This window comes from Pholcus phalangioides, unplaced genomic scaffold (genome assembly GCF_987345545.1).
Source record: "Pholcus phalangioides strain wild (caught in Gottingen) unplaced genomic scaffold, Ppha-v1.0 ptg000011l_1, whole genome shotgun sequence".
Lineage (NCBI taxonomy): Eukaryota > Metazoa > Arthropoda > Arachnida > Araneae > Pholcidae > Pholcus > Pholcus phalangioides.
Window position 1 is genome coordinate 252,100 of NW_028301604.1, and position 18,439 is coordinate 270,538.

At 37.1% G+C, this 18,439-nt stretch overlaps 1 protein-coding gene across 7 annotated transcripts in view; it reads right to left on the bottom strand.

The window, feature by feature from the left end:
* Nucleotides 1–18,439, bottom strand: part of LOC149079909 (uncharacterized) — a 161,959-nt gene that overhangs the window by 128,752 nt on the left and 14,768 nt on the right. Inside the window, exon 1 of one of the 7 annotated variants that reach the window (XM_089238701.1) lies at nt 1,919–2,010. The exons of the other annotated variants lie outside the window; for them this stretch is intronic. Within the exon in view, the coding sequence (XP_089094827.1) occupies nt 1,919–1,970 (52 nt within the window). The 5' untranslated portion in view covers nt 1,971–2,010. Of the gene's footprint in view, nt 1–1,918; nt 2,011–18,439 lie in introns of those variants that run through there. 7 annotated transcript variants of the gene reach the window in all.

Genomic DNA, 18,439 nt, shown 5'->3' on the forward strand with positions numbered 1-18,439 from the left:
CAAGGTTTTTATGTTGTGTATTAGCTAGTGTCCTCATTTCTTAAACCATTCCATGTTGACATTCTACCAACAATGAGATAAAATAGCACCAGAAATAAAACAACTGAATATTGAAAAAAAAAACTCTGTAAAAAACATTAATAATACTGAATGGCATCCATCAGTTTGATGCTGCTAAATATCACAGGAATCTGAAATTGTTATTTTTCAGAAAAAAAAAAAAAAAAAGAGATCAGAAATTTTAAGAAAAAATGGTACTTGGTGTGAAGTTACATTAAGTTGATAAATTTTACTTTCACAATTACATTGCTTTTAGAGTATTGGGCCATGGTAGTTGAATTTTTTTTTAAATTTAGACAATTAACACTGAATGGCCTTTAAACACTGAAAATAAAATACCTCACCTGCCTAATATCTTGAAAGCAATATATTGCCTCCCCCCTTAATAACGACCACAAAACAATAAGAAAAATTTTGAAGATTGCTGTACATATTTGTACAAAAAAGAGAAGTTTCTTAAAACACAGTCTCTTGTTTTGAACCATGTTTCTGAACCACCTTCAACTTTCATTTAATGATTAAATTTCATATAAGTTATATGCAGTGATATTCTGTGAATCAATATATCACGATAAACAATGTTTTGTAAGTGGTTCTACTACACCTACTTTTTCAAAATCAATTTACAAAAAGAACTTTGGATCATCAGTTAAACTCAGTTGGAACTCCACACATTCTTAGAATACATGGAATTGATTGCAGTACACATTCGCACCATTTAGAACAGCAAAATTAACACAGTAAAAACAAAAAGAAAATAAATTTATGCCGATTCATGACTGTAACATGTGTGAAGATACGAATATACCCAACATTAAAAAGTGTGTGGATAACCTGATACAGTAATACCTTAGCTAAAGAAGATAATTTGTTCCGGAATCACGTTCATTAGCCTAAACATGATTTTCCATAGGTTTCTATTCGATACGTGTACTATTGGACTACTAGTCAGAAGTCGTACCCCAGCCGGAACGTGATGAGATGAGGTATGATGTAACATATCAATGGATCTAAAGCAAAAAACTTCGATTTCAAAAATATGTAGTTTAAAAAGTGTGAAATGTTTACTTTTGTTGCATGCTTATTGATGGCAGCTGGCATTGCCATTTTAGAATTTGTGAAAGCCTTGACTTTGAACTCAAATTAATATGCAAATTTTGATCAAATGTTGGTAGCAGCATAACTGTTGGAATATGGGTTGGTATGGTAGCCTGTTTAGTCTGACATCATTCTTGTTTTGACTGTGAATAAAAGCCTCCCACCAAGAGTTTTACCGATGTATTTAACTATTGCATTTACCTTTTTGTTTGAAAATGCGACCAGTGTTTGCCAATATGTATGTAGATGTATGATTTACATAGCAAATTCAATTTTACCCCTCCAAATTTTATTGAGGAGTGAAAATACTCCTTCAAATTTTAGGTAACTCTTTTTAATAGAGTTATTTTTCACTGATAAAAAAAATTACCCCTTTAAATTTTGGAGAGGAGATAAATTACTTTCCCAAATTGTTTCGAATAACACTACACAAGATTAATTCACATTTTTATGCTGTTCATTTTGCCTTTTACTAGGAAAGTTACCCTATAATGTGAAGTTAAACAAAACTAATCCATTTCAAGTGCTAGTTGTTCCCAGTAGAGTGCAGACACCCTAACAAATCGATCTGAGTTCCAACCTAGATTGTTGGAATAATCAATTTCATCTGAAGTATTGAGGATGCCATGGATGTTAAGAGACTGTTGTTTCCTGGGATCCTGACCTTGTGATATTCCGGCTGAACACATGATCTTGGTCTCCTACTGCTGCTAATTCTTTCATGTCAGTTTCAGAAAATAAATTGCTCACGAACTCTCACCTTTTTTTATGACATCCTCTAGAAATTTCTTCCAGAAAAATATCTTGTCCATAACCTAGGATTTTCTCTTAGCCTGAGATGTGCTTGAGTGTCTGTCAAAAAACAAGATGTCTTGGTGAAAGATAGGTGATATGTCGTACAGGAATCAACTCAACCCACTTAGTGAAATAGTCAACCACGACTAATAATTTCAGGCTTACTCTGTAAAAAATCTCTAAAGAAATATTATAAACAACCCAAAGTGAATTTTTTTTTCAAATTGTTGTCAGTGAAATACAAATTTTCACCGTAAAAGTCGCTTATTCAAATTAATTTACAATTCCTAGTTCAAAATTTTTTTTGTTACCCGCAATATTGATCGAATCTTCAAAAACAATTCAAGCCTCACGACTTTCATATTTTAAATTGGATCACAAATTTTACTCAAAACAAAAAATATGGCTCGTAATTAAACCCAATTCTCTCAATATAAGTCTTAATTAGTTCATTCTTATTCATATGACATTCCCATCATTCTACTGGTTTCATGGCCCTCACATGCCGGGTGCCTAGTGCCGGGGCCCCATGCCAGGATTTTTCGTGGGTCCCCCCCGAAAAATGTTGTGCACCTCCCTTGAGAAAAGATTATGGTGTACTTTTTCAGTAAAAAAAAAAAGAAAAGAAACCCCTTTCGGGAAGTTGTATATGCAGCAAAATATCACTACAACGATAATCGATAATAAATACATCTACAATGATATTTTTTTCAAATCTTGTTTGCAATTGCCTGGCTTAATGTTAAACTCTCAGTACACAACAACATCATCTACTATGATAAACCCCTCTATAACACGATATTTTTAGGAGATTTTTGAAATCGCTACAACAATATTTTTTATATTTTGTTCAAAATCGTTTTGAATTTAATTTTAACTTTGCCACTTGTTCTCGTTCTTCTGAAGGCGTCTGATAACATCAATATTTTGCACTAAATGATCACAGAAAGCTAAAGTTATTTGTATTGCTGCACTCTGTGTACGACCCAAAAGCGCTATGCGGTAAGCTTCTTTACAGGGTCAATACACATCTAAGTGAATTTTATAAATAAACTAATCAATTACAATGAATAATCAATATTGTAACAAATAAATACATAAAAGTGCATTTTTCGATGATATTAACAATGCTGATATAGAAAAAATGACAACAATAGCATAAATTTGATCACACGTGAGGATAATGTTACCTCTTTAATCCCTCTACCACAATATCTTTTTTGGTCTGTAGAATATTGTTATATCGAGGTTTCACTGTATATTTAAACTAAATAAAATATAATTGTGTGTGTAATAAATATTATTACATTTCGAGATATGATTATGTGATTTGTATATAATTTTACACAATACAATAGAGCTCCCCTATGGGCCAGTTAAGAGAAAAAATTGGTTAGGCTATATATATATATATATGGTTTTCCCATAGAAACTTGTGATTGCCATAGGCGTACACAGAATTTTCACGAGGGTGGAGGGTTACATTATTTTTTCCTGCAAAATAACCCTATAATCTCGGCTCTGGGGGGGGGGGGGGAGGTTAGAACCCTAAACCCCCTTTGCATACGCCAATGGTGATCTTTGCATATACCAATAGTGATCGTGATCCATGGTCGGCAGGGCCGCAACTGGGGGAGTGGACAAGCAGGTCTCTTGCCTAGGACCAGAAGGGTGCGCAAAATTCACCTTTTATAGCCTCTTCTTCAAAATTACAGGTGGGGGAGGGATGTCAAAATATGTTCTTACCTCAGCTGATCAAGCATTTAGTTGTGGCCCTGATGGCTAGTGCTCAATGTCAAAGTCTCTCAATTAACGATAATACCTCTATTATGGTATATTTTTCTTCGTCCGCAGAATATCGTTATATCGAGATTTCACTGCAGTTTTATCTTGCATAATACTAGCTATAATACCCGGCGCTGCCTGTGTTTTCTTTATTTATTGGGAGGATTGGAAAAGTGACAAACCATTACAAAGGAATAAATATATAATACTGGCAGGATTAAAAGAAGTGACAAACCACATTGTAAAGGCATATGCACGTGTAAAACACATTACTAGGGAACCACTGTAACCAAAGTAAACATTCCGAAAGTGATTGTTGAGACCCAGAAACCATTGTTGCCCGACGGTTTTTTGTCCATTTCGGGCACCTGCCTTTCTCTGACGAATTTTTAAAGCAGCCCATCGTTCAATCCGGGCCCTGTTTGGTATACATCCAAACTTTGGCGACGATGGATCAAAATTGTGGATTTGTATGGAGAGCATACACACAGACAGAAAATCAATTTTATATATATAGGTATACATGCACAGTATCAAATTTATCCTTAGTTTCTCTCAGATAAGATATCCACCACATCTCTATAGTTTCGTTGTTCACCAAGCAAGCAAGTATACTCATACTACACCAAATGAAACTACTATAGAGTCTCTACATGACAAACAACAGTTTGAAATGTGTTTTACACAAAACAAAATTTCTATCCAAACGTTTAACTTTCCTTTCATTTAGAACATCAATGATTATTCCTATAACGCACGGGTTCTCAAACTGTGTGCCTCCAACCTTTGTCAGGGTGTGAGGTTTTCGGAAATATTCTTTGTTAAACAGCTCAGGGGAGCTGGTGGAGCTCGCGGATAAGCATTGAATAGGGAAAAAGGGCGCCTCAGGTTAGAAAAGTTTTGACACCCTGATCAAAACTGTAAAGTTATTCCATGCAATGTTTTTTTTGATAAAACGAAGCGATTCCGTTATGCCAGACGATTCACTACAGGCGTCCAAAAATAATAAATGAATTTAGTGAATTAAAGAGTTAATGAAAGTAATAATACTGAAAACTATTTTCATTCACCTTGGTTGAAGCAACGGCCTGAAAAGTTGAAGTGAAATAATTCAAATATTTATGTTCACTTCAACTGAGCAACTTGACAATTCTGTTACAGTCGTTTATACGACGTTCAAGAGGCCGAGTCAAAACGTTTTATGTGTAAGTCGAAGTGAATACCTGAGCCTTTTTAAAAAATTATCTCCCTTCCCCATACATATAAAATGTTATAAAATTTTATGTGTTTAATTGCATTCCAATTCTGTTCTTAAAAATATCATTTCATACTTGAGAGGAAACTAAATCACATTTCAAATCATTTAAAGAAATAAAATTTAGCACAACACACATTACCGTTGGGGCACGACATTGGGTACAAAATTGCAACAAAATCTTCTCAACTTGCAAAAATTTCCCCATCTTGGACTTTTTTTTTTTTGGCAGTAGATGATTTTCAATCAGGAGCTTGTTCTTTGGTTTTGTTTCTCTGCTTTATAATCGTTTCAAAAAGTTGAAACAAAGATATTCAACTGGTTTGCAAGATGAACTTTCGTTATCAATTTAAAATTCTTCCAAAATTTCCAGTTTTTTTTAGAAAGAGCAACATTACGAATGGCGGATTTGATGCAGTCAGTAAGCAGTGCTGTCTGAACGCCCCACCCGAGAACGGCCTGGGAACTAATTGAAATTTTTGAGAATTCTCCAGGTTGGGCCTCAGAAAAATCAATTGGACCGGGGGCCCATGATGTTCTTAAGACGGCCCTGTCAGCAAACGAAGCCCCACATCGAAAGAAAATTCTACAGGAAATGATCTAAAGAACTTACTGTGCATGTGTACCATATCTGTCTATTTTCTGCAGACCTGTACTCCACCCAATGCTTACAGTAGACTTTCTCACCCTCTCAGGATAACGTTGAAAACATACAGAGAGAAAAAATTCTGAAAGGACGTATGACCTGGCCATCAAAACAAATGAAATCCATTTCTTCGGCACTCTCCACATTCTCAGAAAGAGGCAATAAACAAATCACCTAAGTGTCCACTCTAAATGATCATCAGCCATCTTGTTGGCAATTTTCGTATACGTCAGTAATCACCTTTACTCTTTTGCGGTGATAATATGCAAGAACTGTTGCAGCAATGCTTTTTCACTGCATACAAAAATTTTGTGAACATTTGATGTGGATATAAATTGCGTTTTTCTTTTTTCAAAAATTTCAGAGTTTGAGTCGAAGTGAAAACGCTGAATAATTGAGGTTTTACGTTAAATTAAATGAATGAAATATTTTAACATTAAAATGTATTTGTTGTATTGCTGTTTAAAATGTATTGTTACCAATTGCTACCAAAGTTAAACGTCGTATAAACATGAAAGTCGTATAACTGAGTGACGTATGAACGAGGTTACTCTGTAATTTGTAGATATGCCCTATTAAAAGTAAGCGTTTTTAAACACAATTCAACAAACATGCAACTAGCCTCGAGGCAGGGCCAAACTCTTCGGACATACATTTATTATAGTTAACTCTTAATGCTCAAAATAAAAATTTAACAAAAATTTACATTTTTAGGTTTGCTTACCGTTCTTTTGGGCTAGAACCGTAGGATTCATCCATGTGGGAAAAAAATTAATCCTTTATGTACACAAACTTGTTCAACTATTTTACTAAAAGATTTCGAACAACTGTATTTTTGCAGATGCGAACCATATTTTTCTGTTCAATTGATCCAACAAAATGTCGTCTGTGAATAGAAGTTTTGAGGGGAGAGGATTCTAGATATTCTAGAAACCTTGGGGAGATGTGTCCTCAAGACAAAAAAGGCTGATGCGAAAAATGTAGCCTTTTTTTCCAGAAGCAAGGGAAAAACCCCTTGATTTGTTCGGACTGGGAGTGGGAGGGGATTATTAGAGGGGCCGTGAGTGAAATCAGGGTTCATACAAAATTTTCAAAATGAAAAGTAAGGACTTTTTAAGGAGTTTCAAGCAGTTTTTAAGGAGTCATGGCAAACTTCATAACTTACAAGTTTTACAGCAAAAAAAAAGGGGCGGGGCACATATGCAAATTTATTTTTAATTTACAAACAAACTTTCCCTCTTCTCAAAAATATAGATGTAGAAGTGGTTCAAAAATTACAAGTTTTGATTTTGTTACCCAGCATCATAAGAATTCATAAAATAATCAATCCACATACATGCTTTCTGTCGTCACCAAAGTGTTCTAAAACCTTCAAGTATTAGTCAAAAATATAACTCATAACCGCATCACATAACTTATAAAAATTCTAAAAGTGATATTCATTCCCCCTCCAATTATTCAAAATAAAAACCACAGCCGACAAAGATCTTTCTTACAAAATTATTTATATTTGCAGCCACTCTTCAGGGTTCATACAAAATTTTCAAAATGAAAAGTAAGGAGTTTTTAAGGTGTCATGGGGCCACGCCCCCTCTGAAAAAAAATTGCACCACTAGACAATAAAAGAAACCCACAGAAAAACAAAAGAACCCCACATGTGAATTGATTTTCATTTAAATGTCATTTTTCTTTAATTTCTAATTTAATGTTTCCAAGATTACTTTTAGAATAAAGGGTATGATGTGTAGGAATTTCAGCTGAAAAGGAAGAGATATGCTGTGACTGTATGCGCGAGTAACAAGCGACAAGAGAACACAAATTCGAACAGTAGCAGAGCATGATGATCAAGATTAGGTATTGAGAAGTGTAGTAAGAAAGAAGAGAGAGAGTTGCGGTAGTATGTAGTATTAAAATGATTTAAAGAAATCTGAAGTGATGTACTGAGTTTGCAATAAATTTTGTTTTTATCTTGCTTGAGCTGTGGCCACTTCTGCCAGAGAGAGATACAAATACAACACCACAACAGGCAAAATACCCAACGAGGTGGCTGAGAAAAAGATGGCCATAAAAATATGGATGTCATATATTTCAAAAATACAACAACCCAATTAAAAATGCAATTAATAACAATTATAAACAATGTATACACACGATAAAATATTATATAATGCCCATAAAGAATGGGCAGATGTTAACCAAATACGAGTTAAATCACTGTAAACTGTTCATGAAAATACGCTCATAAGCTACAAAATAAAAAAATCAAATCCTTTCTATACATTGTTTTTTTTTTCCCAAAAAAGCCACAAAAAGGAATTTTAAGAAAACTCGTCCAGTTTTTTCTTCTATAAGTCAAGACAGCTTCACATGATATGCATTTGTGAATGAGTCAAAATTTTGTTATTAAAAATTAAATATTGGGGAAAAGTTTATAAACATAGCTATACTGGGAAAAGGGGCAAAGCCTTCCTGCAACCTTTGGCGGCAACACCTTTTTCTCTTCACATCATATCTTGTTTATGTTGTCCCACTTCATCAGAGTGATATGAAAAGTGGCATTTGAAAGTACCAGCTTACTGGGGAATTTTACAATCTTAAACCAACAAAAAAAACCAATGAGATTCATCAAGCACCCTTCCAAAATGGGTCAACTTCCCTCATGAGAGTCCCCAGCCTGGAGCCCCCACCCCATGAGTACCACAAAAAATTGTACTTCATATTCATTTTACCAACGACTAAAATCCAAGAGCCCCCAACCAAGGAGCGGGAAGTCAATATGCAGATTTTTTTTATGGGCCCGATACATTGATTTATAGCAAACTTTTACTGCTAAAATTACGAAAAGCTGAAGCTGGTTTTCTGTGGTTCCCAACTTCAAGGCGCGAATATGAGCTGATCTCCACTTTAAAAAGTCTCTCCATAGAGAGCAAGAGACCTACAAAGGAGTACAAATGTAATTCAATCATAACACATTACTAACTTCACTTCTGAAATATAGATGGCAGCACTGAAAAATCTAACACTACATATGCACTCAGACTGTTAGGCACACACACACACACTTCCAGCACAACTCCCTAGATAGTAAATTGCCCATAGATGGTAACAGACCTGAGTTGTGCTTGGTTTGAAAGAAAGAAAGCCCCCCCCCCCCCCCCCGGAAATCACTCACTTGAACAATCTGGGAATGCGCTGCGGGCTGCTCAATTGAAGTAAGAATTTGCCACGAGCCACTTAATTCATCTGTAAGTGTACCGGCGCCACTTGAGGCAGGCCACATTTAGGCCATGTGTTGAGCACATGTATGCTTTAAAATAAGGGGCTGTTCAAGTATTACATCAGCAAATTTTGACTCACCCCTCTTGTCAGAAAAAGTCAGCAAAACTCTCACCCTCCCCCTGTCAGCGCTCTGCCCCCTTCCTCCTAATGCTTATTGGTGGAATCTGAATTAGGGGCTTCCCCCCCAGATGATCAAAAATTTGTTTTTTTAATCCACAAAATATTTTTTAAAATAATTGTAAAAATGTTTTTTACAATTTCGAAACAAAATATCTTTATATGTTATTATAATCAATTTTTGTTAATTTCAATGCTATTTGAAGGCTAAGAACCCGAAATTGCTCAAGAAATTCATTGCGACCCTACCTCTTTAAGCCCTTGGTAACCCTTGACCCGCGGTAAACATTCGGCCTGTGCGGACCAAATGTGGCCCTGGCATTATGATTGGGCCGGTCTCTAAATCTATTTTTGTAACAATGAACCAAGTGACACATTTACAGATAGCTTAAGTGACTCTTGGCACAATTCCAGACCATTTAAGCGATCTGTGGCACATTAAGCGATCCCTTGAGTGACATGTGACAAAGTTTTAGAGCATTGGTCCTGCCACCAGTGCGGTTCTACATCACTCAAGTTATCTGCGGCACATTCCCAGATTACTTAAGTGATCTGCGGCATAATCACGGATCACTTATATGACGCATGGCGCAGCTCCAGAGCATTTGAAGATCACTAGAGTGGCTCTGTAGGGGAAGGGGACTCAATAGGGAGAATGTTAGTTCAGGTGCCCACAAACAAGTGAAAAGAAAAGTTTTACTCGTTTTTCATGCACAGAGTAAGATGGCATTAAGAATATTTCATATTTTTTATAAAGGGTTTGGTTGATGACGTAAGAATCATCCAATCCCCCCCCCCTCCACGTCATCAAGTCAGCAAATCCCCCATCCATGCTGACGTAATACTTGAATGACCCCTAACATAAAGATACCCGAAAGTTATGTTCTGAAGGTGAAAAAAGTGGGTTCAGCTACAGCGGCTGATCGGCTCGTCTCCCCCCCCCCTGTAAAACCAGACATGGTTCGGGCTGTCACTTTTAAAAGCCGGGTTTTACTAGCAGGTTTTCTATGCCGCGCGCAACGTGAATCACCCAGCGCGACACGCCGTCTATTCATCAATATTAAAAGCAGTACGACTGTTTTCTTACAGAGCGCAATACGGCTCACGACAGCGCTTTACGTCGGGCGTGATTGGCAGACTGCTTCTGGAGGAGTTAAGCATCGTGTGCCGCGTGTTTCACAGCGATCTTCCCTTCATTTTCGTGTTATGTCTCTTCCCTTTAAACTGGAGCATGCAGCCGATAGAGTAGATGACGCCAGGGTCATATACTATATAGCCGTCCTGAGCCAATGCGCCACACTTGGAAAACGCAAATGTGTAACGTCATTATGTAACTCATTTCTGCAGACACGAAATGATCCAGTTAGGTTCACGCAGCGCAAAAAGCCTACTCCTAGGAAAACCTGGCTTCAGGGATGAACGCTCGTTACGGGATCCCAGGAGAGATAAACCCATTGTCTCTCTCATGGAATCTCTTGTGTGTGGATAGAGCCTGTTCCTCTTCCTTTTTTTTATTTTTTGCCTTTTTATTTACGGCAACCAATCTGCGAAACAGATTCGCTTTCCCCACTGGACTTCAGTTTTTAGCACTTTAAGGCGCGTCGGCGAAAAGATATGCTTGTCGTCGTCCCTTACTCCAGTGGAACTGAATTTATTTTTTCCTTTCTTCTTTTTCAGTAGCGAGTTGTGATGTGAATAAAACACAAAACACGTCAAAAACTGCGGAAAGCAGTGACATTTTGCGGTTTCTCGGAATTTTCGTAGTGAGATATTGGCTGTAAGCAAATGGGAAGGAGGGATAAAATAGGAATAGTAGAAGAGAATTACGGTAAAAAAAAAAGACGATTGCGGCGAAAGTAGGAAAATATTAGGAAAAATAGGAAAGCTGCGAGGTCTGCAAGGTATACTGCGTAATATAGGAGGTTCGAGACATCGTTTCGCCGCATAAGTAAAAACTTAAAAAAACTTTCTCACCACTGGGCATGGGGGAATTTTCGGCTACTGGTTCAGCGGAGTGATGTCGTTCTATGGACCATCGATTTCCAATGCTGACCAGTTTGCGACATAGGCAGGAAAACATGTCAAAACTAGCGATTCGGTAAAAAATCGTATTTTTAGAAGCAAAAGCGTATAATCGTATTAATTTACTAAATACCACAAAATCGTAACGGTTGGCAGGTATGAACAACCATTGGGTGTTCCAATCCCATCCCCTGCTTTCACATTTCCTATTACAAAGGGAGAGAGAGTTTTTTTTTCTCTTTTCTTCCTCTTTATATTCGGGGGAAGCTTCCTCTTATTTTTCTAGGCAATGCTATTCATCACCATGGGGAATGCCTATTCTAAGAAAGATCATCCCTTCAGAGAAAAAAAAAAAGGACTTTTTCAGGCATGGCTGCAAAAAGTAAGGTGTTATAAGGGCCCTTCCAGAGGGAAATGAAAAGTTAGGAGTTTTTAAGGAGTTTGTAAGGATGTGCGAACCCTGGAAATCATGTGATTCAGTACAAACGCCATTACAGCGATTTCGTCATGGCCCCCACATCCTGAAGCAGGGCCCCTAGGCTGGGATCTTTTATGGGCCCCCCGACCAGACTTTCACGGGGCCCCCTTTATAATGAATTTACAGTGTGAAAAACAAAAAAATGATTAAAATCCTCCCAGGCCCCAGGGCTGGAGCCTTGTCAGCCCACCCCTTGTGGGGGCCATGGATTTTGTACAATACTTTTTGCGGGAAAACGCTTTAAACGAGAAATCTCGATGAGTATCAATCAGAGTTGGCACCAAAGAGTCGCAAAATAAGTCGCACTAAGGAGGAAAACGTTATATGCGGGATCCACTGTATTTTGTACAAAAGCTTGCAGCAAAGCTTTCTCAGTATCATAACGAGAGTGGGGCTGGCGGAGCTTCAGGCCTGGGGCCTGGACCATTCTTGACATTTTTTCATACTATTAGTTCACTATAGAGGGGGTCCGCTTAAGAGCGCAGCCTACGGGGCCCCTGTTCCAGGATGTTGGGGGGGGGGGGGTTCATCTGCTTTATCTCGGCACCCAAACGCAATTTCACTGTGGAATAGGACGTGTGTTTAAGCCAATTTTCATTCTATCCAGACATTATGGCCTTCTACAAACTGAAACAGCAGGGGTCGCGCAGTCGCCCTGAGGACACACACAAAATGCTGGTGTCCTTGACCATCACAATGCCTTTTTTCCCTTCCTAGGAAAAAACGACTATATATTCTAGAAACCTTGTGCCATCCGAGAGTGGGGGGGGGGGGGGCTTGTGCAATGTTCTTTTCTTCGTTTCCGTTTGGTTTTTTTTTCCGTTTACTTGTACATGTGTATAGTTAAAAAAAATTTCAATGAGAATAGAAGGTACGTAGTTCAAGATATCTGTCCATATGACTAGAAATTGATATGACTGATATAAAAGAGTCCTGTCTATTTTCCTATGGAACATATCTGAAAGAAAAAAAATCGGAAAGACCTTTCTATGGGCCCCCCTGACTCCCGGGCCGCAGGGCTGGAGCCCAGTCAGTCCCCCCCCCCCCCTGTGGGGGCCATGACTGGGCCACTTGTTTTGTTGAACTCCTCAATTTTTCAAGGATCATTGATTCATCAGAAGACGTCATGCCAAACACTCCAGAAAGTAAGGATGGGGAGAGAAAACAATAGTTGATTTCACTAGGAAGAGGCTGGTCTCAACGAAGGAAGGAAGGCAAGAGGTAAACCATAATAGCTTTCACAACATGAAGAAGTTTAGTCCCTGTGAAATGATCGACTGTGTGGCAAGAGGGAGTCCCACTATTGATGAATTTGACAATTTACTGGATTATTTATAGGAACAAATCCTCTGTCATCATTTTTTCCCATTCAACTAAGAGAACCATCATAAGCACCAACAGTCCCATTGGTCAATTGATCATCGTAAAAAGATGATTTGAGGTGAACATCTGCAACAGGCTTAAGCAAGGACTTGTTAATTTACTAAAACATACAGCCAGTGACTAACTTAACTTAGTGCCAAGACACTAAAAATTAAGGTTAAAAAGTCATGCTATGCTAACAAACTAGCTGTGATAAGTGAGAGAGAAATTTAATCACAAGCCATTTTAAACAATCTCAAAAAAATTTTCGGAGCAACTGCTCTACGGAACAACTGTCTCAAAATGATTTAACTTCACATTCAAACAAACAAGAAAAATTTCCATAATCACCATGACACCAAAAATATCGAGTTTACAAATGTAAAAATAGTAACACTTACGAAACCGCGAGCACGACACGCAACCAACACAAGCAACCACAAGAGAAACTAAAAGGTAAATATTCATATCTGACGCAATGAAATATAGTAAAACCGTATCTTTTTTTTCACTGGAGATCAGAATAACATTACGAGGCCTGTAGGAAGTGGCCACAGTTCTGATTATAGTCATTACCTTTATATTGACTCACACAAGAAACAAATCATATTGTGGTCATAATGCAGTTACGTTTTTTTTTAAGTTGAGAGAAAAACTATAGGCCTACGTCTATATTATAGTTTTTTCCCTTGAATTTTGAAGGAAAAAAATGATTACCGCATCATGACAGTGATATGATTTGTGCCTTCTGTGAATCAATATAAAGATAATCACTATAGTGAGAGTAAGTGAGAGCTGTGGGCATTTCCTAGTCTACTCGTTTGGGGACAATCCCCTAAACACTTCACCTAGTAGTCTGATCAGGAGTCTGTCCAGACTTTTTACACAGGGTTTTGTTTTTGTGAAAATGTACCATATTTTTGTGAAAATGTACCATATTTTTGTGAAAATGTACCATATTTTTGTGAAAATGTACCATATTTTTGTGAAAATGTACCATATTTTTGTGAAAATGTACCTTATTTTTGTGAAAATGTACCTTATTTTTGTGAAAATGAACCTTATTTTTGTGAAAACGTTCAAAATAGCAGTGAAAGTAATACTAATTAAACAGCAACCTCATCTTCACATTAATTACTTTATACAAAAAAAAAAAACAATCTGTGTGTCGTAGTCTTTGCATAACTTTATTTTACGTTAATTTGAAATCAAATTGAGTTTCAAATTAAAAAGTGAAAATTGCTAAATCTTCAAAAAAATATAAAAACGTACCAACAATCATATCTTTATACGTCTATTTCCAGTCGATTTGAAAATATCAATGATTGAAAGGCATTCAATATCTGTAAGCTTGTCGGGTCCATTGAGTATGATCCGAAGATGTCTGTCGAGAGTGGTTAGTGGCAATTTTGATCTTAAATCGGTACACGTTCATTTGAGAAAAAAGTCTCTCGACAGATGCTGTTGATGAAGGTATGATAGTGCATAATGATAATAACCTCATTAAATTAGGATAAGCAGTCCAGATGCTTACATCATTCTCCAGAATTGTCAAAACATCATTTGGAGAAATTTTTTTTTCCAGTTTTTTTGGCCTCACATTTCTTGTCTTCTCTGAGAAACGCACTTGCTTCATTATTCTTTTGTGTCTCAAAATACAATTTTGCAAGAGATATCTCTTTATCGAACCCATTCTTTTCCATCATACCTTCAGATGCATTAAGTATGGGTTCCGATATTTTCACAGTCCCCTGAAATTCATTTCGCTGCTCTCCACCATAAAATGACACTAATATATCCAGGCATTCTTCAGGAGTCTCCACTGTCTTTAAATCTAAATTCATTGTGTGAAATATTTTGCATTTCACACAAACGAATTTAGTTTCATTCACACAAAATATTAATGCAAAGGCATTTAATATTTTGTTTTTCACACCAAATGCAGCCGAAATTTCTTCCTGAAAATCACAAATAAAATTGTGAACAAAGTTTTCCTTAAATTCCTGGATTATGCTGTCTGCACTCATTCCATACTTTTTCTTGCTTCGTTTTTTCCTACTAAGTTCAGTGCATTCTTGGGAGAAGCACAACAGATCTTTACACTGCTTGAAGTGTTCCCCTGTATGTAAATCATTTGCAAGCACTTCAATTTCCTGACAAACAACTAGAACCTTTGCAGTAATAGAGCTAAACATGATTGTAGAGCACTGAAGCCACAAGCTAACTCTGTTTATAACTTTGAGGAAGTCAGCCAAGAACAGAATACATAGGAGAACATCTGTATTCAGAAGTTGCTCTCTGATCACCTTCAATTCAGGCTCCTGAGAAAAGATTATCGAGCGTTTCAATCAACTGTTAGAACCTATCAATCACTCGTTGGCATGCAAGTCCATGAGATAACCACCGCGTAACCGAAACACTCAACATTTTCAAAACATCTACACCATACACATTTTGCTGAATATCTAAAAACACTTGCTGTTTCTTTGGGCTGTAGTGAAAAAGCTTCCATAAGCTTATGAGAATGGCATCCACAGCCTGTAGAATGGGATATTTTTTTATCAAATGTACAAAAACTAAAGCTAGTCGATGATTTCTGCAGTTGACATGAATAGAATGAGGTGCCAAGTGTCGTATACGTCTATGTACACCTGATATTTCTCCACTCATCACATTAGTTCCATCCAAAGCTAAAAACAGTAAGTTAGTGATTGGAATCGCTTTTGCTATCAACAACTTCTCGATGGCAGATGTAACAGATTCTGCATTTGTCGCAGTTAGGTTCACAAGACTGAGGAACTCTTCTCTGAGCAGACTTCCAGCTATCTTGTAACGCACTATTAAACCCAACTGTGTTCTTTGTGCTTCGTCAGTTGCCTCATCAGCTATCAATGTAAAGTAAGTGGCTACTTGCAAAGTCGTCAAAGTTTTCCTCCCTAAATACAAAGATATTGCCTCTGTAAGATTGTCTACTGACACATTTGATAGATAGGTGGCATTCTTGCCGCATGTAGCAAGATAGCATTCTATTTCTTTGTCACCAAGATCCTCACCAATGAACTTAACTACAGAAGAAAAATTATCGGAAACTGCCCATTTTTTTTTATCATGAAGTACAAAATTTTTATATATTTTGTTAAAACTTTCACATTTTTTTCCTTAGTCTTCTGCACAGCAATTTCAGTTTTATCTGTAAACAAATACAAGGGATTTTTGGATACAGTTTCTGATGAACTCACAGCTTGTTTGTGTTTCTGGCTATATATATGCTTGTTGACGCATCGTGTTGGGTGATCACCAAATTGCACCCCTTGGTCAATCCAGGGTCCCTTATCAAAAAATGTAGAACATATTTTGCAAAGAAAGCCAGATGCAGAAATGCTGTAACATAGCCAACTGTGAAGCTTCTCAAAACATGCGATGTTCAACAAATTCGGCACTTTTGGTCCCATTTTTCTAGTTTCTGTAGATGAAACTTTCTTAAAATCCGGTTCTACCGACAAATTCATAGCATCTTTCAGCGCTTCTGATAAATCAGCAATATCTTCCACCGCTTCCGACGAATCGGTAATGTCTTTCGAAGAAACGGAATTGTCTTCCGCCACTTCCGATAAATCGGTCATCTCTTCCGCTGCTTCCGACGAATCGGCAATGTCTTTTGAAGAATCCAAAATGTCTTTTGGCGCTTCCGATAAATCGGTAATATTTTTCAGCGCTTCTGATAAATCGGTAATGTCTTTCCGTGCATCCGATAAATCGGTAATGTATCGCGCCGTTTCCAAGGTTTCGACAGGGTGGTTCGAAACCGATGAAGGAAGCAATGTTTCAGTAATTTTTTCCAGGTTAGCGCAATTGGAATTATCTGTATCTGACGTCTTTTTGGTAACGTTTTCAGATCCTCGTTTAAAAAACTATGTTATGGAGCTGCATCCCCGAACGTCAGTTGGCCATATTTTTTTAATGTAGTAATCACTATTCCTTGAATTTCCACCTGTTGGTGGTTGACCACGCTTCATATTAAATTTTCAAAAATGAAAGCGCATACAGGAAAAAAAAAACATGCACAAAAAATCCAATTCTACAATAAGCATCAACTACGCCGATTTTATGACTAACAAGAGGTTGTAATTCAAAGACCATTTAAGGAGAAGTGCTGGGCTAAAGCGTTTGTATAATGGCATAGGTTGTGCGATAAAATATCGGACGCGGTTAATCCGTGGTCAACCAGCGGGATGTTCTAACAGGAAGCCTAGAAACAAGCAAAGCCTTCTCAAGGTCATGTTTTCAGGTATTCAACCAACAACTTCTATAGATAAGATTACTCATCTATGGGGGAGGGGTGGTGGTGTTGGGCCAACAATGCATGCTTTAAAAAAAAGATCAATGACTTTCTATTACTACTAGGCAGGGTTGTTTGGTTTAAACCTTGGTTTTAACCAAGTGGTTTTTTTAAAAAAACCACTTCGGTTTTTTTCAAAAAATCAAATAAAAGTTGCCTAAATATAATTTTTTTCCTTGAAAAATATCATATTGGTTCATTATTAGCCAAAATGTTTCATTTTTACCACATTTTATATCCTTGGGTACATTCTGATCGTATATCTTTAAATGACATAAGATTTTATAAGTGGTTTTTTTCAAAAAGTCTCATAAAAGTGGCCAGAATATATATATTTTTCATATGAAGTATCTTAGTTATTTAAAGTTATATACAAAAGCCAAAATTTCTCATTCTTACAACATTTTCTACCCTTTGGCTACATTCTGATGCTCTATCTTTAGCAAATTCATGAATAAGGATTGCATCACACATCTAAATGTAGTGGTGTATTATCTCACAGGGTTTTTTCCCCCCTTCACAAAGAAGCAGCTACAGTAGTGACACCATCATGCTAGGGGCAGGTGGTCCTATAATCCAATAAAGACACCAGCTGTCCTTAAAGTACAAAGACTAGTGTACTAGTGGTTACATTACCTCACATACATTTTCATTTTCTTTCCCATAAGAAGTAGCACATCTCCTACTGTATATCTCCCAGTCTTAATATTCAATAGTTGTTTTTTTTATACTTTCTCACACACACACACACACACACTGTTAAGCCCAGTTAATCAAGGTTCTACTGTATAGTAGTAACAGATTTTTGAAAAATAATCAGCTATATACTGGGTGATTATATTTTAAGTTTTGATTCCAAAACTATACAATAAGTACTGATCAGAATGACTTGAAAATTTGCATGGATACTCCTGAAGCAATGGAAGTTTCTTTCGCAAAAAAAAAGGTGCAAAATGTGCAAGTAGACGATGCTGTACTTGGCCCACAGTATAATCTATTTTGTGCAACCACATCATTTCGGCACTTCCACAGCATCAGTGTGTGATAGAACTTCTATCAAGATGCACATTGCAATACCAGCAAAGCAGCTGCAGAAGACCCATTTTGACAGGATGCACCTCAACCCTTGCAACTCCTGGCTGTGGGGGACCTCAAAATGTTATAAACAGTGGTCAGATTAAGTGGTTTAATAAAGCTGAATTG